Genomic DNA, 22,663 nt, shown 5'->3' with positions numbered 1-22,663 from the left:
AAGCATGGCTGAGGTGTATAACAAGTAAGCAGAAATCGCCCATGAATGAGGCAGGCCCAGGGTGCTAGAGGCAAAGGAGTCGCTGGACCAGTTTGGACCAAGGTCTCAGGGATGAGCGCTGTTGTTTAAGATGTCTAGGACTGGGCTGCTGGTGTGAGGGTAGAAATGCAGTCCTGAAGCTGTCAAGACTCATGTCCCCTGGGAAATCGCAAGGTGTGTGCAAAGTGTTGAATGTGAACATGTGGGAGCCAGAGGCCAGGGTGCTTCTGCAGGAATAGGGCTGAGTCTCTCAAATAAGATGGAGACTGGGAAGGGCTACCTCCTACTGAGGGGGATATGAGGGAAATGAGTTCATCAGGTCCAAGAAGAACTGGCAGGAAGAAGCCTCCAAGGAAGGCCGGTGGAGAAAAGACTCTGCTATGGACAAGGCCCACTGTGAGTCGGAGGACTGCCTGGGCTGGTGGTATGCCTTGAGAGACTTGTGTTTGAGAACACAAGTTCTCATGGCCAAGGTTTGTGAAAGGAGATTCTGGCACCTGGACTGGCCCAGAACCTATGTAGTTATTAACAAACTAGTCACTTTCAAATTCACTTTGCTGAGACATGGAAGTGTCTGCTGTTTACACTGCAAACCATGATGCTCCTGGGCTAACTGTAGAGTAGATGAGAATGGTTACTTAAATTTTTGCCTTTGAAGCTCACAGTGACTTTAGTTTCCACTCATTTGCTCATTCACTGAGCATGAAACCAGCACTAGGTAGTGTCAGTGATACAGCCTAAGCAAGCCTAGAACACTCATCGTCCAAAGAGTTTCCAGGCTCCCTGTGGAATCAAGACACAGGTAAGCCTCTATTCATAGAACACCTTGAGTTACATACCATCAGTCAGTGTCTTCCTGGGATTCAGGGCCAGCTGGGAACCTTGCAGGAATTACACTTGAAGTGTGTATGATAGTAAGACTGACTCAAAAGCTTCTGAGGTCAGACAGGTGGGGCCACAGACCAACATGTGTGTCACCCTTCCAGGTGCTTCTCTGGTCTGCTAATAAGGTATTTGAAGAGCTGACAGACATTGAAAGGCAGTTCCACAAGGCCTTCTACACTGTTCGGGCCTATCTAAACTGTGACCGGTACTCAGTGGGGCTCCTGGACATGACCAAAGAGAAGGTGAGGTCTCAAACTCTCAGGTGCCTCCTTCCCAGTGTGGCCCAGGTCATAAGCTGAGGATTCCATTCTCTCTTCTTCTCTGCCCAGGAATTCTTTGATATCTGGCCTGTGCTGATGGGGGAAGCCCAGCCATACTCAGGCCCACGAACACCTGATGGCCGGGTAAGACAAGCTGATAGGTGGAAACCACCCCACAATCTAGCTACCCTGGATCCAAATTCATGAAGAGGATGGGGATATAGGGTATCCTCAAACACCTATATGCTGTCATGAGCCTGCACTGCCACAATGAGGGGGAAGTCTCTAGATCTGCTTTAGCTTGCTGGAGCTCCTACAAATATTGTGACATGCTTGCACATGAATTTTAGTGTATGTGTGGGATATGGGCCCAGTTGGTGAGAGGCTAAATGGGATACAGGAAAGATAGAGCTAAACCTGGGTGTGCAATATACATATATGAGTATGAGTGCCAGAGAGAGAAAGAGAGAGAGAGAATGTATGGGTACACACACACACACACACACACACACACACACACACACACACACACAGACACACACACACACCAGACACACAGACATACATATATAATCACATTGGTGTTATGCTTATGTCATTGGTGTGTCTGGGTGGGTGCTATTATCTTTTCCCTTCAAGAAAGTCTCCTCTGAGATGCTGACCAGGAGTCCTTACACTGATGTGTTTTCTTTATCAGGAAATTGTCTTCTACAAAGTCATTGATTATATCCTCCATGGCAAGGAAGACATCAAAGTCATTCCGTAAGTGCTGGGGTTTGACAAGTTGCTCTCCCCAGGATGGAACATCTTCAAAACCAACCTCTGGATTAGCCATCTCTAGAGCACCTATGTAGAGCCAGCAGGGCCTTCCCAGGACAGCAAGGAGAACATGGGCAGATGAAGAGGGAGGTGAGCAGCCTAAGGCACTTAGATATCTGAAGCAGTCAGGTGAGCTGCCCAGGTGGCTCCATCAGCAGCAACTCAACCATCTCAGCCCTGGTAGGTAAAGCTTCCACAAGGAGGGGTCGTCGTCACACCTCAAAGGAAAGTCTAGTACAGAGCACAGCCCTAAGAGGGACAATGGTCCTATGACTGTGTGGCCAGTGACCTCATGAACCTATAAGCATGTCAACATCCCAAACAGGCTCCAAAAGGAAGTAGGATTCAGGAATCAGGACTGTAAAACAGGTAGCCAACACTGACTCTCCAGAGGCCAGCTGAAGTCAGGAGCCTCCAGTAAGGAAGGGGAACCTGCAAAATGAGGAGGTCCAACATGGCAGAATGGAAGGAACCTGCTCTGGTCCTGCTGTCCTACCTCACCTGAGCTCAGAGAAGGGAATAAAGTAAACCCATCCACTGTTTCATCTAACTATCCAAGCATCTATTCCTCTGATATCTGCTCTTTTCCCACAGCACACCCCCAGCTGATCACTGGGCCCTGGCCAGTGGCCTTCCAACCTATGTAGCAGAAAGCGGCTTTGTGAGTGCCCCTCTCCAGGCCTTGGCTTGTACTTACCAGTGTTGCAATGCCTGTTGACCTGCCACCTCCTATCAGCCCTTCTGCTAGCTGCTTCTCGCCTTGCTCACTTAGAAGCTCCTCTCCTTTAGGCAAGGCTAAGTAGACTAGTGCTTGTATTTATGTGTTCAGCTGCTCAGAATGGAATTGCTTCTGATCCTTCCCAGATCTGTAACATCATGAATGCTTCAGCTGATGAAATGTTCAACTTTCAGGTAATCTGCCTATTCATTGTTAGAAACTGAATTTTACTTGAAAGAGGAGTATTTTGTTTCAGAAATGATGGGTTGAATTAGGTTTTTCCACATAAGGAACAACGTTATGGGGCTGGGTAGATGGCTCAGTAGGTAAAGTGTTTTCTATGGAAGCATGAGGACCTGAGTTCAGATCCCCAGAACCCACATAAAAAACAAATGAACAAAACAAATGAACAAACAAACAAAGGTCATGGTAGCATGTTTACTTATAATCCCAGTGCTAGGTTAGAGGATAAGAGCAGGCAACACAAGATGATCCTGGGGCCTTAGTGGCCATCAAATCTAGCCAATCAGTGAGCTCCAGTTTCAGAGAAAAGCCCTATTTCATGAAATAAGCAATAGAGGAAAACATTCAACATGGACTTCTGGCCTCCACAAGCACACATATGGGCACACACATGTGTATGATATACACAGATAAAACAATTTCACTCACATCTGTAATTCCATCACACAGAAGGCTGAGGCAGAAGGATTGCTGCAAATTAGCCCCAGGCCAACTTGGACTAAAGAGTGAGATTCTGTCTCAAAAAGCAAAGGAAAAATAAAAGAAAGAATTTAATTCTCAGTGACTGAGAAACCATGCAATAAGTGTATATTTGTGCTTCCAGGTTGACTGTTGAGCTGATTTAATGTGGGCTCAGTTAGACTCAGTTCATTTTGGCTGGACTCAGGTGATCTTGTCTAGCTAGTCTCAGCTGACCTCATCTGGTCTCAGTTGATCTTGGCTGGACTCAGGAAAGCTTATCTGTGCTAAGTGGATCCTGTTTGGTCTCAGCTGGTCTAGTCTGGTCTTAGTTTATCTTCACTGGTTTCATCTGGGCTCAGCTGTTCTTCACTATGTTCAGATGAAGTCAGCTAATCTTTGAGCTCAATCAACCCTGGTAGGACTCAGCTGAATTTTCTTGGGTAGCACTTGATTGAATCTGGTGGCAAACTCCTGTGGGCTGGGACTAGTAGGGTTTAGAGTTTCTCTGCTCTACCTGTCTTTATCTGGGGTTTGGACAAACACACCCAGGTGTACCTAGCACTTTTCTTAGGAAAGTCATGTAAGCAGGAACATGCTTTGTCACTAATAGCCTCTTGGAGGAACTGGCCAAAAAATAGTATCCATATTTCATATTGGAAGACATAATAAACCAACTACATAATGTTCAAAGTTCAATGTAGAGTGGAAATTTGGGTTCATTTGTTGAGCAATTGTTGAGTAAATGTTTTAAGAGCAAGGCTTTGAAGTACTTCTAAGAAGTACTCGTGGGGACTAGACCCACATGTGCCCTTGACTTTTGCAATGGTGGGAAAATAGCTTCCTCCAGCCCAGAAAATTATGACACAAAGCCTATGAACATAAAGTTCACAGACAAGTGAAAGTAAAGAGACAGCATTCAATCTATGAGTGCAGCTTGAGGGCAGAGAAACTGGGGGGGGGGGTCTATCCCCACCTCCAGGCACCAAGTTTTACCAGACCTCATTCTTTCTCTGCTTTCTACAGGAGGGGCCCCTGGATGATTCTGGGTGGGTGATCAAGAATGTTCTCTCCATGCCCATTGTTAACAAGAAGGAGGAGATTGTGGGGGTGGCGACCTTCTACAACAGGAAAGATGGGAAGCCCTTTGATGATCAAGATGAAGTTCTCATGGAGGTAAATATCCAGTACCATATGTGGACCAAGGTGTCCATCTATGATGGTGTGGGATGTCTGTGAGTATTGTCCCTCTCCACATACATATGGACCCTGCTTAGCACTAAATCAGGAAGGAGACAAGGACAGTTTTCAAAGTTCTATCTCTGGGGCATCCACTGTACTGTAGCAGTCTGTGGAACTGGCCACTAAACCACAGGCATAGAACATAGTAAATATTTACCAGAGTGATTAGCTAACGGGATGACACTGCTCTCTACCTCCAGTCTCTGACACAGTTCTTGGGATGGTCAGTGCTGAATACTGATACCTATGACAAGATGAACAAGCTGGAGAACCGTAAGGACATCGCCCAGGACATGGTTCTGTACCATGTGAGATGCGACAAAGATGAGATCCAGAGAATCTTGGTACTGAGCCTGGTATTCTATGGGGACTCTCTATCTGAGGAGGCAGAACATATCCCTTGGGCCCAGGCTAGGTCTAACTCTAATACTACACACTGTACAACCCAGACACTGTCCTGTGTCTCATTCTAATCAGTGAGCATATGTGACCAGAGCCTTACTAGCCCATCTCATTATTCCATCTGTAATCCATGTGTCACTAAGGACAGCACAGGGAAAGTAAAGAAAGTCAGGATTCCCAGGAACTGAGCGGTTATGTCTGGAACTGAGGATGTCTGAGCGCAAGCCAACTGCTGTCTTTCAGTGATCAGAAGCCTTGTGTTCAACATCTTCCATGATGGCACATCATCATTCTGTTACATTTACAGTGTGAAGGTGATGTTGTCACTGTCACATGGGTAAAGGTGACAGCACCACTGACACACTTATGGATGGGCATGATATTGCAATTCTGTCACAAGAGGTGAAGGCTAACAATTACTTTGTCATAGTCATAGGGTAAAGATGATCCTATCATCTTGTCCCTTGTGGGGGAGTGATAATGAGTTTACTATGTAACATTTCTGGAATGAAGGGGTTGCTATTCCTGGGGTAAGGGTGATATTGCCGACCTATCACTTGGTGTATAGGTGATGCTGTCACTCTGTCATATAGGGTAAAATGCACTATCACTCAGTCCCACAATTCACCTGTTGCTCTCTGTTAGCCAACAAGGGATCGCCTGGGGAAAGAGCCTGCTGACTGTGAGGAGGATGAGCTGGGGAAAATCTTGGTGAGAACCTGCTTCCAATGGACACAAGCTACTCTCATGAGCAGGAGAGAGCCCTGGCACACACAGCATCCTCTCATGATGTTAGTGCTACCTGTGTAGGAATGTGAACCCTCTCCAACAGAGGTGACAATACTGGCTCTGAGAGTGTCCAGCTAGAGTTTACTTCATATTTGCCCTTTTGAATGTCTGTCTACCTTCCTGCATTCTCTGTGTTTCACAGAATGATCCATTTTTTTTAGCTCCTGCAGGTACAATTTGTGCCAAGTGTCCATCTGTGCTGCCTCCCTACAGGAGTAACCACGTGCTGTAGCCCCTAGTTTAGATGTATCTGTGTTTGTGTTCACATACTTCTGTGTGCACTTGTGTGATTAGAGACACATACAAACATATGTCTGTGTGTCTCCCAGAGAACATCCCTACATCAGCTTGGCAGTTATGGGACACCTACCTTTTTCTGTCACCTGTGTGATTTACCAGAATCACCAGAGAGCTGTTTGTCTTACTGGATAGTTTTGGAGTTTATTAATGTATTCAACATGTCCTGAATATCAATGTCTCTGTGTGCTGTGAGTGCACACATAAGTGCCCATGTGTCCATATGGGTAGGTCTGAATCCATGTATGTGCCTCTGTAATTGTTCATGTATATATCTTTATGTTTATTTTTCCAACATCACTGCTACAAAACTACTCACAGTCAGGTTACCTGGTGGGTGGAAACAATAGAGTAGGATAAGTTGGGACAATATGAGTGACCTAGCTCTAAGTCTGAAGGCCAACACCACCAGATATACCCGAATGTTTGCTTGGACAAGGGTTAAGAAAAAAAAAAAAGGTTAGGAACCAGTGGGGATGTGGTAGGCCTGTTTCCTTCAGCCCATAATCTCTCTTACAGAAAGAAGAACTTCCAGGGCCTACCAAGTTTGACATCTATGAGTTCCACTTCTCTGACCTGGAGTGTACTGAGCTGGAGCTCGTCAAATGTGGCATCCAGATGTACTATGAGCTGGGTGTAGTCCGAAAGTTCCAGATTCCTCAGGAGGTGGGAAGATATGGTTGGAGGTTCCAGAACAAGAGGAGGTGGAGGGGTGGTTAAGGGTTACAAATCCTCTAAGAGATGAAAGGCATGTGGTACTGGAGGGGATGGTTCACATGTCCCACAGAAAGTGTTGGTGGCAAACATGTCCATCATAGAATCAATGAAATACACACAGCAAATATACCTAGAATAAATAATTGGATGGATGGATGGATTGGATTGATGGATGGATGGATGGATGGAAAGTTTCTTTATTAGGTGTTCCAAACAACACTTCTTCTGGGGGCATCCTTTTCTTATTTATAGGGAAGTAGGAAGTTTGTCATAGGATCCTGAGGGGATTGCAGCAGCTGCTCATCAGAATAGAAAACACATAGCATCCTCTAGGTTTGCCTACAGGAGAGCCCTAAGGGATCACACTGGGAGGAAGGGAAGGTTATTCCAGCTCAGACCCCCACCATTCTGCTCCCTCCCTGAGCTTTCTCACTCTATCTTTTATCCACCTCCACACCTGTCCACATGAAGAATGAATACTCTCTCATGCTCACCAGAAAACAAGAGTGGCAGGCTTTCAGAAAGAAGTATTACTAAATTCTAAGAGAAATGGGACAAAAAAAAATGTGAAAAAGCAGCACCAGAATAAAAAATACTTCCAAATAATTATTTGACCTTAAATATCATAATGGAAATAGTAGAACACTCCCTTAGCCTGTATTCTCTTTCTTGAAGAAAATGTCTAGGTGTTCCACCTTCCTGCTCACAGACCACATATCTGACCCATTCAAACATTCAGACATAAAACTGAAGTTTTCATTTTGTTTTTCTTTTTTGTTTGTTTTTCAAAGTATCCCACATCCCAGGGGTCTTCTTTCCATTGTGGTCTGGGCCACGGAGATAGAGGCATGAAATTTCCAATGGCTGGAGCTGTTCTTAGCTCTACTATGTGAGAGCCCTTCCTAAACAGTAATGGGCCGATGGGCACAAGGAACAAGGGTTCTGATGTCAACAAGTTAGAAGTAGGAAAATGGTTATGGCAAGCTCTACTACAAGCAGTTTTCGAAGCTTGGGTAGATTCTCACGTGGTGTTTTGTAGACTAATGTGTAGCTTCCAGAGACTATTATGTCCTCTGCTTCCCCAGGTCCTGGTGCGGTTCCTGTTTTCTGTCAGCAAAGCCTATCGAAGAATTACCTACCATAACTGGCGCCATGGCTTCAATGTAGCCCAGACCATGTTTACATTACTCATGGTATGCATGTAGATGGAATGGGGTAAGATGGGGCAAAGACCACAGCTAACTAATTTCTAGTCCAAGGATGCCCACTGTGCTTACTCAATCCTGGCAATGGGTGGAAGGGACCTAGGTGGACAAATGAATAGGTTTGGGCCAGCCCTGCATTCCCTTTAACCTCTGCTTTCTGGAGCCAGATAGCTGGACCAGTGGAAGAACCCAGAACTGAACTTCTTTCCACAGACAGGAAAACTGAAGAGCTATTACACAGACCTGGAAGCCTTTGCCATGGTTACAGCTGGCCTGTGCCATGACATTGACCACCGTGGCACCAACAACCTGTACCAGATGAAGTAGGCTGTGGGGAAGGCAGGCTTATTGTGGGCATGGTAACCCATAAATCAAGCTCCCTTAGGGTCAGCCTTTGCGGTCTTGTAGTCAGTACTTAGAGGGGCTACCTTGAAGGCACAGTGCCAGGTGGGTCAGACCCTATCCTACTGCCTTCTAACATTGCTTTTGTTGTGTCTTTTTTTTTTTTAATAACATATGCAACAGATCTCAGAATCCTCTAGCCAAGTTACATGGCTCCTCAATTCTAGAACGGCACCACCTGGAATTTGGGAAGTTTCTGTTGGCAGAGGAGGTTTGTTCCTGATTTGGAGATGGGTCTTCCACTGAGCTACAGCAGACAGGCAGGAGGCCCTGGGCAGCATGGATTTCAGTGTGAGGTGCTACAGGATAGGCTCCCATCTAGAAATGTCCCAGCATGGGGTAGAATTGTTTTCAAGGGGCAGTAGTAAGGAATGGCCACTAGTGGATACAACATCATAGAAATGAGCAAACATATCAGATCCAGGACCTTCCCAGGCAGAGGATAGATACCAAGGGAGGACAGAGATTCTTGCCATAAGATTGATTGGCATCACATAGGTAAAGGCCAAGTTTGAATGAGGGGAGTAAGACAGAGTAAGCCCTGAGAGTCAAAACCAAGGGTACTACAGGCAACATCTGCTATAACCCAACACCAATTGATGGTCTACACAGAGCCTAAACATCTACCAGAACCTGAACCGGCGGCAACATGAACATGTGATCCACCTCATGGACATTGCCATCATTGCCACTGACCTAGCTCTCTACTTCAAGTAAGAACGCATCAGAGGCAGGAGGGATGGGTGGGGCCCTTAGCAGACATAGATAGCCATGACCAGTAGGTCACCTGCTCCTCCCCTCCTTTTGGAACCAGGAAGAGAACAATGTTCCAGAAGATTGTGGATGAGTCTAAGAACTATGAAGACAAGAAGAGTTGGATCGAGTACTTATCCCTAGAGACAACACGAAAGGAGATAGTCATGTAAGTAGCAGGTCTATTGTTGGCCAATTAGCCCAGCAGACCTCCCTAACTGCAGGGATAGGAGACTCCAAAACAAGAGTAGCTCTCTCTAAATTGAGCAAAGGCACTGGTGTAATCTGTCCCAAGATTCATGGACATCAGCACAGAATTCAGAATCAGATAGCCTCCCTTAGGACCCTTGATCACCACTTGCTTCATCCCCAGCTCCCCTTCTTCACCTACAAGGTGGTGACTCAGGACCAGCACTTTCCCCAGGACTGTCTCAGAGATGCTTAGGAAATGTGTTCAGTCTATTCTCAGAAGGACATGTAGTTTGCTCTGTCTGTCCACAGGGCCATGATGATGACTGCATGTGACCTGTCTGCTATTACTAAGCCCTGGGAAGTCCAGAGCAAGGTCAGGATTGATGACATCTGGACTCAGTAACCCTTCACAGGCCACCTTGGGTCTCCACCTAGGGAGCTACAGGGAAATGGTGCTGATTTTTGAAGTAATGTCTGGGTACAGCAGTGAGAGGCACCATATGAACACTACCTGCAGAGCTTCAAGGGGAGGGCCTACTTACTGCTCCTGAACATAGAGCCCCACTATATCCTTTGTGTGTGCTCAGGTTGCTCTTCTTGTGGCTGCTGAGTTCTGGGAACAAGGAGACTTGGAAAGGACTGTCTTGGATCAACAGCCCATTGTGAGAGTTGCTTCCAGAATCTTCCATCTTGACATGTGAATTAGAATACTTGGTAGTGCTCCAGACCCCAGGAATTTAAGGTCCTTGAGTCTTAACCTTGATTTTCTGGTTCCTTGGCATGAGCATGGGTAATCTGGCATCTTGTAAAATAGAAATCATGAAAAATTGGAAGACCTGGGTTGCAGCTGACAAGCAAGAGCCTGCAGGGCCTATGCAACTACACAGTACATATACTAGGCAGGGAAGTCCAGAGAGGGCAACTCTGAGAAGGACAACCCTATGGAAAAGGGGAGGTAGTAGTCCCTGGCAAGATAGACAATGAGGATGTTAGGATTAGAGGTAGGCCCGCTGCTAACACCAGGGATGGTATCTATCCACATAGGAACTAAGAACTACATAGGTTTGGGTTGACCACTTGGGGATATGGGAGGCAAAGGTTTTATCTCCCCAGCCAGCTCTTACTAATGTGAAGAACTGATTGGAGCAGGCTTTAGGCAAGGTACAGACTCAGCAAGAAAGAGGCCTTTGCCAGCTAACAAAGTCTCACAGGGAGGAGCAGCTCCCATGTCATCTGCCTGTGTTTCCTCCACAAGCCCATGATGGACCGGAACAAAGCAGCTGAGCTCCCCAAACTGCAAGTTGGTTTCATCGACTTTGTATGTACTTTCGTGTACAAGGTACGGAGCCGAAGTGTTCTTTGTTGGCTGGGGTGGACTGGCCACGAGTGGTTAGGGAATGGACTTTACAGGGACATAGGTGTGGTCTCCACCCTTATCTGATAGGGTACTCTTGTACATCTTATGCTATCTTAGCACCCAGCTCAACCTACCCAGCAAATGGTCTGCCCCAAAACTTGTGAATGTCCTTCAGAAGCACCAAGTACATCCCCAGAAGGCCCTTACTCCCCCTAAGGTCTCACTTTAAATATCCCTGTTTCAGAGTGCCACTTTAACCACAATTGGCACACTGTCTTCAGGAAAGTGACTGCAACTTGCCTACTAGATACCTGTGAAAATGTGAAGGCAAGCCTGAGTCTATCTGTCTCCACTGGCACACCCCAATACAACCTGAAGAACATAACATGATAGCAGCCATACTCCCACTAGCTGCTTAAGCACCAATGTACTGCCAAGTCTTTGAGTTTTGTTATTTGACTCTAGGACATAAGGTAGGAACTTGGAGAGACTCAAAAGATAGGCCTGACTATGCACTTGACACCCCAGCTCCACACCACTCAGTGGTAAAAGACCCCACATTGTAAGGCCGTGTGATTCCAAGGGAAGTCAATCCTAAGCATCCAGGCAAGCAGCAGGTGGCTATTGTAGGCCTCACTGTCTTCCTTAATCCATTATCTACATCACCTGAAAGCAGTTGTAGGGCTTGTTGAAGCTTCCAACCTGGCTGCAGCTGACATTCTCTGCTCTATTCTAAGTCCTCTCACACAAACTCCTATCCTGTCCTCCTCCTTAGGGATTATCTGGAAAGGGGACACTTCAGTGGTTCTTTCCTATGCTGATCAACTAAAAGTGACACTACCTAAGGGTCAGTCCCAAGTGAAATAGACTGAGGGTGGGGGAACCAAGCTCATGCCAGGCCTGTGGCAGCCACAGATCACGTGATCTGGGGATCAATAGTAGCCATCTTAACAAGTGTCAGGGGGTGTAGGGCCTCACGTCACTGTCCCTACAACTTGTAAAATAAAACATGCCACAGATACTAGAGCATCCTCAGTCCAATGAGTCTGGTGGTAGGGAAGCCTGGGGCCTTTAAGAGCTACTATTTGAGTGCTTCAGGAGCAGTAGGACAGCATAGTGACTTCTCAGTTCCCTCTAGGAATTTTCCCGTTTTCACGAAGAGATCCTGCCCATGTTTGATAGACTGCAAAATAACAGAAAGGAGTGGAAAGCACTAGCTGATGAGTATGAGGCCAAAGTCAAAGCCCTGGAGGAAGAAAAAAAGAAGGAAGAAGACAGAATAGCAGCCAAGAAAGGTCTGTGCCCTTCAGAGAACTGGGATGGGCTCATAGTTAACCCCTAAGTCAATGCTTTAATGTGGCAGAAAACCACCAAGGAATCAGAAAGGTTCACATAGCCCAACAGCTGAGGCTAAGGCTCTGGAGCCAAAGAATGCCCCATCCATCTATCCTGTCCATCAAGAGACATGGTAGTTCTTGCCATGTAGATAACTGATCCGACCAAAATGTTCTCTCACTAAGACAGACAGGAATGCTGGTATAGTCCTGTACATGGGAAGTAAACTCACTGAACTCCTATTACTCTTTTGTTTCACTAAGTAGTAGTTCCTTCCCAGGTATGGTAGAACATGCCAGTAATCAACAACCCCCCCACCCCAACTATCCTCAGAAACAAAAGAGCAAATCTGAATTAAACACAACAAAAAGGCAAAAACAAAATCAGTGAGCTAAGCAAGAGTTAAATTGGCACAGTATCTCAGTTGAACAACCCGCTGCAACCCAGATGAGACCAGTGACATTATCTTATCTTTCCCTGGGTTTGTTTACCCTGGACCTGGGGCTATCCAGGGCCATTGAGAGAGCACATTGAATAAGGCAGCTTCTGGGTCATGGGAGGTCAGGGCTGAAAGTAATCAGGGCACAGTGACCGCAGAGGCTCAAGTAGTAAGGCTCAGCATAATCGGCTTGGGTTGGCCACAGACCTAGTTCAACCCCTTCAGGGAGAGCCTACAGGTGCTAATAGAGGACACTGGGTATAGAAGGTAGACCAGGCGACTACTCATAGTCTTTTCTCTTGCAGTGGGCACAGAAATTTGCAATGGTGGTCCAGCACCCAAGACCTCAACCTGCTGTATCCTGTAAAACCTGCCTAGTGGCTTCTGGTCCCTCCTGCCACTTTTACTCACTGGAGATGGACTCTGCCTATAGAAGTTTGGTATGACATTAGGAAACAGAAAAAAAAAAAAAAAATTGATTAAATATAACTGATTATTTTGAAATTTTCAATTTTTTTTCAAATTAAAGCCAACTATGAATGTTAAATGGTGAGTCCATATTTATCTGGTTTGCTAAAGTTTCCACAAAGATCTTTACAAAGGATTTGTGAATTGTGCCTGAAATCAGAGCTCTACTCTTGTGAATACATGTATACAGATATTCTGCCCAAAGTCAGAAAATAGAGAAAGTAACTTGCTGGTTTTACACTAACATCATTTGATGGCATGTATCTGATCCATTGACTCTGCTGGGTCAAGGCTATGAGAGGAGGTGAGATCAAATAGAAGTGGCCTCAATGGGAATAACTTGTACTGAATGCCTGGGTGGGGACCTCATGAAGGATGCAGTCAGCAGCTTTGTCTGTTGATAGTGCAGGAAGTCTGAAAGGCAAAGATGATGCATAAATCCAGTGGAACTTCACAAGACTAGCCTTTTAAACATGTACTCTGGGGCAATCTCATAGGGTCCCAAAGAATTTCTCCTGACAGAACACTAACTGGATGGGGCCATTCCTGGGCAGAGAATGCATCCAGCAATTTGCCTACAGCAAAGGAGAGAGGGGGCAAATTTATCCTCAGAATCCCAGATAGTGGGATACCATCTGGGGGGGAAGAGAGGGGGAAAGCAACTCTGCCTCTAAAACAAAAGGCTCTGAACTCTCAACTCATTAAAAAAAAAAAAAAAAAAAAAAAGGCTCTAAACCTAGGAAACTTGTTCAAGGCATAAAACTGAAGGCTGTGATGAACCATGACTAAGGGCAACTGGGGGTTTAAGGGTTTATTTGGTTTACATATCTCCATCACAGTTCATCACTGAGGAAGTCAAGCAGGAGCAGAGACAGGAACCATGGAAGAATGCTGCTTACTGGCTTGCTCAGCTTGCTTTATTACACAACCCAGGACCATCTGCCCAGGGGCAGCACCACCCACAGTGGGCTGGACACTCCCACATCAACCATCAATTAAGAAAATGCCCCAACACTGATAGTAGGACCAGGATCTATCCCTGGTGTCTGAGCTAGCTTGTTGGAGCCCATTCCCTATGGTGGGATGCCATGCTCAGCCTTATTGCAGAGGGAAGGGGCTTAGTCCTGCAAGACTTTGCTGACTCCTCATGGGAGCCCTTACCTGTTGTGAAGAGTGGGTGGGGGCAGGCTAGGGGGAGTCGAGGGGGCCACGGGAGGGGGGTGGGAGAACTGTGGTTAGAATGTAAATTGAAATTTTTTAAAATTAATTAAAAAGAAATATCTGCTAGACAATTCCTCAGTTGAGGTTCCCTCTTCCCAGTGACTAGTTTGTTTCAAGTTGAAATGAATTAGCCAGCACACCAGCTGCTGGCATGCAGGAGCCCAGGGGTTCTTATGAAAGAGCAACTTCCTTGAATAGCTCATCTTTAGATCACTTTCCAAGACCAAGAAGAAAATTATGAATTGGGGACACAAGACCCACGTTATTCTGAAGACATCAGCCCCAACTTGTCCTCCTGCACAGGGTCTGAGCTGCTGACAAGAGCAGGTGAACTCAACAGCAGAGCAAGCTGCACCCGGAGGTTAAACCAGTCTATTTCCTTGGCATCCTGGGAGCCCCAGCTCGGCCTTACTCCCACCTCTCTGTACTGCTCAACTACTTCTTCTTAGCAGCATTAACTCCTCTAAACCCTCGAAGAGAAGCCAGGCAACAACTGCAGAGCTGGCTGGTCCCTAGAAGCAAACAACCAAGGCAGTAAAGACAGGAAGCCACAGCGTCCATGACACGACAAAGCTTTATTCATCCTCAGCGGCTAAAGAAGGGCTAGCTCACGGGCGCTTCACTTGAGTATGGTGTCACCTTGAGAGGAAAATAGAGAAGGGACAGTGTCACACATTATACACAGTCGGGCCACCTTCGAGGACTTCAGGATTGCAGTTTAAGAAAAATCCAGAATCTACTTCCAAGAGAACCTAACTTCATCACTAAAACCATCTCTTGCATCCCCACTGGCCCTACCTGACTGGAATCTTCACAAACTCAACAGAAAGGGAGGAGGGGTCAGGGAGGCTATAGCCTCTCTGAAGGCAGTGAGTGCTGCAGCCATGGCCCCCACATTCCACTGGGCTCCGCCGAGGACAGCACTAGACACATGTGCCACCCTGGTTCACTGAACAGCAGTTACTTCCAGAAAACCTGGGGTGTAGGAGTGGGGGCTAGGGGCCGTACCTTCAGCCAGTTCTCTCTCAATCCGTTTCAGCTCGTCTAGTCTCTTCTTTTCCTCCGCTGCCACCCTCCTCTCCTCCTCTGCCCGGGGTTTTAGGTAACCTGGGGAGCAGAAGCAATTACCTTCTTCCCTAAAAATGTTGCGTGAAAAGCCCACTCCGGACTCTCCAGGCAGCTGTCCCCAACTCCTCCCCTGCGGACCTAGCGCTGTCTCCCTCCCCAGGAGCTGCACGCCCTGGATATCGCACACAGCCAGCTCTCTTCCCCACCCGAGTTCCCGAACTCACTATAGCGTTTGGCGCCGTAAGCCATGCCGAGGACCAGGGCTGAGTACCGGCCGAGCTGCAGAAAGAAACATTAGAGCAGAAGGCGCATTACCAGTGGGTGAGGGGATCGGAGCTCGAGGAGCACGGGTAGAAGGGAACAGGGCAGGAGGTGCAGGGATCGCCAGGCCCAAGATATGGGATCGCAGCTCGTACTGCCTTAAAACCACAGGCAGCACTCTCGAGAGTGGGCGATACTAGCTCTGGGTAGTGGTAAGGGGCAGACAAGGGCTCTGAGCACCGTGCAGTGACGGTGAAGAGGGTTCACCTTGATGAGCGGAGAGACCTGAACCGGGGGAACCATCTTGTCCGTGACCTTCGAGCCGGAAGTTTATCTGAGCCGGAAGACACTGAAAGAGCTCAAGCTTCCTCCTGAAGCCATAAAGGCGCATGCGCCACAGCGAAGACGCGCCCCCTGGTGACCGGAGGGTGCGTCCTCACTGGGCTGGTTACCACTTTCCAATGAGAAGTCACTGGGCTGCCGCGTGCAGGAGGGTGGAGATGTGGAGCCATGTTACTTCAGCACAGGCATGTAATGAGCGACCAGCTCTGGAATCCGTCGCCCACCTACTCTGGACTGGAACAGGCAAACAATCCCTCCCTTTCTTGGAACAGACGAGCACACCTGGCACACCGGCCCAGGGCAGCTGTTGGGTGTGGGGGCTATATTACAGGCCTCCCTCCCTCCCTGGCTGAAAGATCGTCAACATTCCAGGCCTTTGTAATTGCCTGCCCTGGATGCATATGCTTTTTGACCAGCGCAACCAGATTTTCGGTTTTGAGATCTTACAGGTGAAAGTCATCCAAATGTGGCTGACCCCTGAGTCTCCCTGCCCATACTCTCAGGACACCAATCCCTGAGCCCTAATGACTCTTCTCCACCAGGCCTTATGGAGAAGGACTTTGAAGCACCCAAACTGCCAAACTGGTTTTCTGCAGGCAATGTTCCCAGAGTGGGTGCCACTCTAGCAGCCATGTACACCTACACCAATGGTTCTCAACCTTTGGTCATGGTCCCTTTGGCAAGCCTCTACCTCCAAAAACAATACTTACACTATGATTCATAACAGTAGCAAAATTACAGTTATAAAGTAGCAATGAAAATAATTCTGTGGTGGGGGGGGGGATCACCACAACAGCAACTGTATTAAAGGGTTGCAGCAATAGGAGAGTCACTGACCTAGACTGGTTGTCCAGCGGTGGGGCAAACAGCAGACAAGCTGATTACCAACTGTGTCCACTATTGGCATGCAGTCTCTGTGGAAGTCAGACATGGCAAGGTTGTAGCCATCCACTGACTGGCTTTACTCCAATGTCCAGTAGTGACTTGACATCACCCTAAGGCTGTCTGTGAGTCAGCCTTCTCCATTTTGCATTGCACTAGTGCTTGCACAGTCCATAGGGATGGGAAATTTTTCCTGACTCTTCATCAAGTCCATATTTGTAAAGAGAATGTACTTATGTGCTCAGCTTTCCTGGGCAGTCAGAAAAGGAGCCACTACCCTAAGGCCTGGAACTGCACCTGCATTTGGTCTGGAGTCCAAGTCCCTGGGCCTCCTCTGTTGGAATCCTAGAAAGTTCCCTGAGCTGGGAACAGAAATACCCAGAACATATGCCACAGGTGCACCACATACTCTTTTCTTGCCCTTGGTAACTCTGATCTTTAGTGTCCCACCCCCATCCCTACCTGAGCTTCATTGAGACAGGCAGACTCCTGCCCTCCTGAGCCATTGTTCCCTAAGGAAACTGCAAAGGCATGCTGACCCTACAAGGCACCAAATAAATTTCCTTATCCCTTCTAGTCATCTGCACACTGAGCCCCCTCCTTTAGCAACTGGTTAGATAACCTTAGGTGAACAAACAGGTTTCCCTTACTAGATCTTAAATCAGACTCCTCAGTAGCTCAGGCTTCTGAACTGTCTCTGGCGCCCAAGAGGAGTGTAGGTTAAGGAGTGAGTGCACAGAAGCTACCTGCAGGAGAAGAGACAGAATAGACACACACACACACACACACACACACACACACACACACACACACAAGCACAGCATGCATAGCATGCATATGAGTGGCTTGGCATCTGTTTTGACTCAGGATCATTTGTGGGGGCAGCATTTGAGGTTAAAGTTCCACATAGCTCAGGACACCACTGGGAGGATTCTGCACCTGTTGGAGACAGCTGAATGCAGAGTCTAAATGGTCCCAATGTGCTGCTATCTTTAGTGCTGTGCTCAGGCTCAGCCAAGATCCTCCTTGGGGTCTTGTGGCCCTCTCAAATTCGGAGCTTACCACTCCTGCTGGGCTGAGCCCAACTGAGGCCCTTTACTCACAGCTACCATTCAGCTACACCTGAACAAACTCCCACATCTGGTAATTCCCCCTCCAGATCTGACATAGCATCTGGGAAGGAGCTTCTGTGACTGAGGCTATGACCTTGTGGAATAGGAAGGGACATCTTGACTATGCACAGTGTGGAAAATGTAACAATTTAGAAATGTATCAGGTAGGGGTCACCCAGCTATCAGATGTACACTGCCTTCCCACTTGTCCCATCTGTGGCTGCTGAGGCCCTGCTTCCTGTTACTCCTAGCTGGCTTAGGCCTCCAAAGTATGGGACTGTGGGGATCTCATCTGCTCATTTCATTCTAGTTTCTGGACTTCCTCAACCCATACAGCCTGCAGGCCACTCCTATATCTCCTTACTCTCACCCCAGACACCCAGTGTCTGGCATCAACGACAAAGTACAAGTCATATTGCTTCCCTGAACTTTGCTATAAGATGAGGGAGTAAGGGGAATCCTGAGGGTCATGCCAAGAGTGACTCCACTGCAGGCAGTTTAACCATCTTCAAGGCTCTTCCAACACAGAAATATTATTGCCCACCACCCAACTGCAGAATGGGTCTTGAATTTACCAATTAATCAGAAAGTAAAAGTAGTGCTGTGAAAGACCTGATACACACAGAGCAAAACATAAATTTTTGGGCAAGAGCCATGAACAGTACCTCTGCTGGTCTTGAAAAGGTAGTGCTCTATCCTCAACACCTATAGCAGAGCCCAGTTGCCTAGCATGCCTCAGACCCCCTCCCCCCAAGCCTTTGACCAAGGCTTGGCACAAGGCCTGGCAGACTAAAACCTCCTGGTACCTGGGCTGAGAGAAGGGGTGTCTGAGTTACCACCAGGCTACCTAAGCTCACTCAGCAGCTGTCCAGTTCCCGGTGTTGTTCTTTGCTGCAGCTTCAGGCAATGAAACAGGACCCACCAAACTCAACAAACCCACATGGAGTTTATTGAGAAAAGGAGCGAAGAAAGGGGTAGGTGTTAACGGACTGGGAGCAGCAATGGAAAGAGAGAATGGGTGGGAGGTGCTTGCTTATAAAGAGAAAGGGAGTGGTTTAGAATAAGACTCAGCAGTTGGGGCAGTTGAAACTGGAGTCAGGGAACTGGGTTGGCCCAGCTCCACGTGGCCTCTACATGCAGAGTCCTGATGCAGCCACTTAATGCATGCACGATGTGGCCATGCAACCTCTGACAGCCTTTGATCTGTCAAAGATAGATCCAGGAATGAGGGAAAGTCGCTGAGCGATCCTGAGGCAGGGAGAGAACCTGAGGAGTACAAAGGACCAGGAAAAGGTTCCCAAAGGAGAAGTCACAGGCCCAGGAGAAGGCTGTTGTGGAGTGATGGGTACTGAGGGAAACCATGCATCAGGAGAAGGAGAGGAGTCAGGAGAAGGAACAGGGCCAGGTTACCCAGGACCCAGGGAGAGGGAGCCAGGATATCAACACCTGGGATGGCAGTCCTCAGCCTGCCCTTGTAGGAAGTGTTAACCAAAGTCTGAGCTATCCTAGGGGGACAGGCAGCATCTTAGGACAAGCAGGCAGGAAAGGCTCAGGCATGGTGAGCAGGCAGCCAGGGAGGTGCTGGGTTTCCAAATGTGTGTATGCATGTACTTAACATAAATGTCTTTGTGTGTGTGCTCGTGTGAACATATACAATGGTGTGGGTTTGGCGATAAATGCCCTATGGTTGCCATGATGACAATCTGGAAAGAATGGGGGGGGGGATGGAGGGAGGGAAAATCCGGGACTTAACAAAACTGGATGCCAGCCGGTCAAGAGTCCATCCTTGGAGTCCATTTACCCCAGAGCCCTCTAAAATTGGACATGGTGGGCTGCTTAAACCCTCCAGTGCCAGTTTTCCCATTTTGTGAGCTGTCTCCCAAATCATGGTTTGTTCCTGACTGTTCCCCCAGTGGCCCCAAAGTCCTCATCCTTGGGACTCCTGCCTCTCAAGCCAGCAGGAAGACCAAGAAGGAAAATGGCAATGCATACCCCAAGAGCACCCTCCAATGTCTTCTCCAACTTTGAGCAGACCCAAGGTGTGGAAGTTCTAGGAGGTGAGTCTGCTTTTGCTCCCTGGGAGCCACTCACAGAGTTGGTATGGGAGGACATATGTGGCCTCAGAGTGCCTGTCCATTTGATGGAGCAGAGCCAGGTATGGGGATAAGGGTAGGAGCTGAGGCAAATCTGGGCCACCAGCAGTGCTATAAGTCTGGCATTGATGCCTAGGTCTTCACACTCATGGATAAGAACAGAGATAGCTTCACTGACAAAGAGGACCTATAGGACACTTACACTTCCCTGAGTAAGTGAGATCTCTTCCTCAAGTATCGTAAGGAAATTGCCCCTAAATGTTCTCTCTCTCTCTCTCTCTCTCTCTCTCTCTCTCTCTCTCTCTCTCTCTCTCTCTCATATTTGGAGGTGTTATGGCTATCTCTATGTTTGTTTAGTTTCCCTTAGTTATTCTAGAGGACTTTGCTCTCAGGGTAGCTACTCAAGGCCCTGGTTTGTTTAGGGCTGACAGAGGGGGTTCAGGGTGGTTAGAAAAACCTGGAATGGGCTTAAGGCAGGGATTGGGGAGGCAACCCAGTGGGTGACACATCCAGCCCTAGCCACTCCCCACACCTGCACACATTGTGTGCTTGGAAGAGGGTATATATGGGTAGGCCCTACTCATCATCTCAGAGCCAGATGCCAGTTCTTCCCCCACTTTCTTCAAGCCACATCAGTGGGTACTTAACCCTCCCTGTCTCAGTGGCCTATCATAAGACACTCCTGAGGTGGCAGGTAGGAGGCTTTTGGCCCCACCTTAGGAACTGGGAAAGGCAGTTACATCTTACTTAGGATGGGGATTCCCTAGTATCCACCTTCCCTATATTTGAGAACAGAAACAGTCCTCAACTTTCTCCTCTGCTCCACAGAAAATGGTGTCTTAGATTTGAAGTGACCTGATTAACTCCAGTCTGTATTCCCCACACTTAGTGTCTTCCATGCTTTGTGTACATGTGCTGAGCACTCTTTTGCAGTCACCCTGTGAATGGCAGATGTAGGCTGTCCCATGGGGTTACTTGCCAGGGCCAAGGACAGAGTGGGTTTGGGATGACAATGAACACCTCATCCCTGCCCATGCTTGCAACAGACAAAACTAATGTCAAAGACAAGGTGGATGCCATACTGGAGAGTCCTCAGGGCCCATCCTGAATGTATTTGGGAGATGAGCAGTGAGCTATGTCCTGGGACAGCCCTCACTTCTGCCACCTGCTAGTGTTTAGTTCTTTGCACTTAAAACTCCAAATATTGTTTCTAAAAATTAAAAAAAAAAAAAACCCTCCAGGTACCTAGGATGGCTCAGATCACAGGGCCTTTGGCCATTAATGTGGCATGAAGCCTTGGAAATGCATCCTTAGCAGAACAAAGCTTCCTAGTGACTGGGCTCAGAGAAGGAGTTATCTGTGTCACTGCCAGGCTTCCTAAGCTCACACTGGTTGTCCAAACCCCTGGGATGGTAACCCTCAGCCTACCTTATACAAAGTGGCATCTCATGAGAAACCTCTCTCAGTAGTTCCAAAGTCCCGTGAGTCCCAACATATCTCTCATATGCCTAGCTCTCTGTAGGCTCTGTCACTCTCAGAGCCCTAGCTCCCAAACGGAAGTCAGGGCTACAAAGGTTCTTGGGGCCCAAGAATAGGAAAGACTCCCCAGACTGCACAGCACTTGACACTAAGCACTTGACACTCTAGGACAAGACAGGCCTCTAAAAGCCTTTTGTGAGCAGGCACAAATACAGAGACCATCCTAAATGGCTTCAAGATGCTCATCCTTGATGGCAATGGTGGCATCCACAAGGAATAGTGAGTCTGGCTTAGGGGTCTGGGGAATATCTACTCTGAAAAGAGACAGTGCCTGGACCCAAGCCCACCTCACCATCCTCTCTTGAACTGTAACTCCAAGATTTCAAATAGCCATCTGGAGACCCTAAGAGCAGAGCTATCCACCCTGCCCGCACCTGCAACACTGACCACACCGGTTTGGGCGTAGTTACAGGTGTGGACATGACAGAGGGTTAGGTTAGATCTTGGCTCCTGCCCCCACCATCAACCCGAGCGTGCTCTGATCAGGTCATGGACAGCAGCCCAGTGAGTGATTAGAGCGGGACTTGTGGTGATCACCTGCCTTTTGTGTAAGTGACTTCTCCCTGAATAAACTCCACTTTACAGCACCAAGTCTAGTGAATCTCGACTCCCACACATTAGAGTCATTTGGAACAACTAAGAGAAAGGTCATTCTTGCCATTTGTGCCTTCATTACCCAGGTAGTCATTGTTCATCCATCTATTGTTGTCTTAAGTCCTTTCATAGATGGTTTACTTACATATAGCACTAGGGAAGGGAAACATTCTGGTGCCCCAGGCATTTGCCTCTTACTCCATTAGGTACCTGCTGTGAGTCATGATGAGCTCCAGGGACCATTAGGCATCCGAGCTTCGATGATAGGGGAACAGGTTATACACATCAGACTATCCTCAGGTCTCTCCCACAAGAGGAGCCTCAAGAAGGAACTTCTCAGAGCAGCTAATCAATCCCTTTTCCACTCTTAGTATCAAATGTCTACTGATGTTTCAAGCCAACAAGATGACTGCAAATGAGGTTTGCACAGTCCCCAACCCCCACCTCCCATGGCTTCTACAATCCCAAGTATATCAGAGGGCAGCTAGGAGCCACATTCCCCCAAAATGATACACCCCTACCCTGCTGCC

The 22,663-nt window shown here is 47.7% G+C and overlaps 1 protein-coding gene and 1 long non-coding RNA gene across 2 annotated transcripts; one reads left to right on the top strand and one right to left on the bottom strand.

Moving 5' to 3' along the window:
• Positions 1 to 1,030: 1,030 nt before the first annotated feature.
• Pde6b (phosphodiesterase 6B) lies at positions 1,031 to 13,094 on the top strand. Its single transcript, XM_051198032.1, has 19 exons — positions 1,031 to 1,166; positions 1,254 to 1,328; positions 1,882 to 1,946; positions 2,598 to 2,664; positions 2,868 to 2,915; positions 4,450 to 4,599; positions 4,866 to 5,009; positions 5,713 to 5,778; positions 6,673 to 6,819; positions 7,956 to 8,063; positions 8,289 to 8,398; positions 8,601 to 8,688; positions 9,090 to 9,190; positions 9,292 to 9,399; positions 9,732 to 9,795; positions 10,010 to 10,084; positions 10,678 to 10,761; positions 11,918 to 12,074; positions 12,859 to 13,094. The coding sequence occupies exons 1-19, from the start codon at positions 1,152 to 1,154 to the stop codon at positions 12,918 to 12,920; spliced, it is 1,734 nt and encodes a 577-aa protein (XP_051053989.1). The 5' UTR covers positions 1,031 to 1,151; the 3' UTR covers positions 12,921 to 13,094.
• A 1,704-nt stretch (positions 13,095 to 14,798) lies between these two features.
• Positions 14,799 to 16,699, bottom strand: LOC127232078 (uncharacterized). The gene is made up of 3 exons (XR_007835356.1): positions 15,839 to 16,699; positions 15,535 to 15,589; positions 14,799 to 14,881 (listed from the first exon to the last, which is right to left on the bottom strand). It is a non-coding gene; the product is annotated as an uncharacterized LOC127232078 (long non-coding RNA).
• Between the last annotated feature and the right edge of the window lie 5,964 nt (positions 16,700 to 22,663).

The sequence above is a fragment of the Phodopus roborovskii genome, unplaced genomic scaffold, assembly GCF_943737965.1.
Source record: "Phodopus roborovskii unplaced genomic scaffold, PHOROB, whole genome shotgun sequence".
NCBI lineage: Eukaryota > Metazoa > Chordata > Mammalia > Rodentia > Cricetidae > Phodopus > Phodopus roborovskii.
This window is presented reverse-complemented; position numbering and strand designations above follow the sequence as displayed.

Coding starts and splice junctions, on each gene's coding strand:
- Pde6b (XM_051198032.1), top strand. Junction 8,399..8,600: donor AACAACCTGTACCAGATGAA/GTAGGCTGTGGG, acceptor CATATGCAACAG/ATCTCAGAATCCTCTAGCCA. Junction 9,796..10,009: donor CCTGGGAAGTCCAGAGCAAG/GTCAGGATTGAT, acceptor GTGTGTGCTCAG/GTTGCTCTTCTTGTGGCTGC.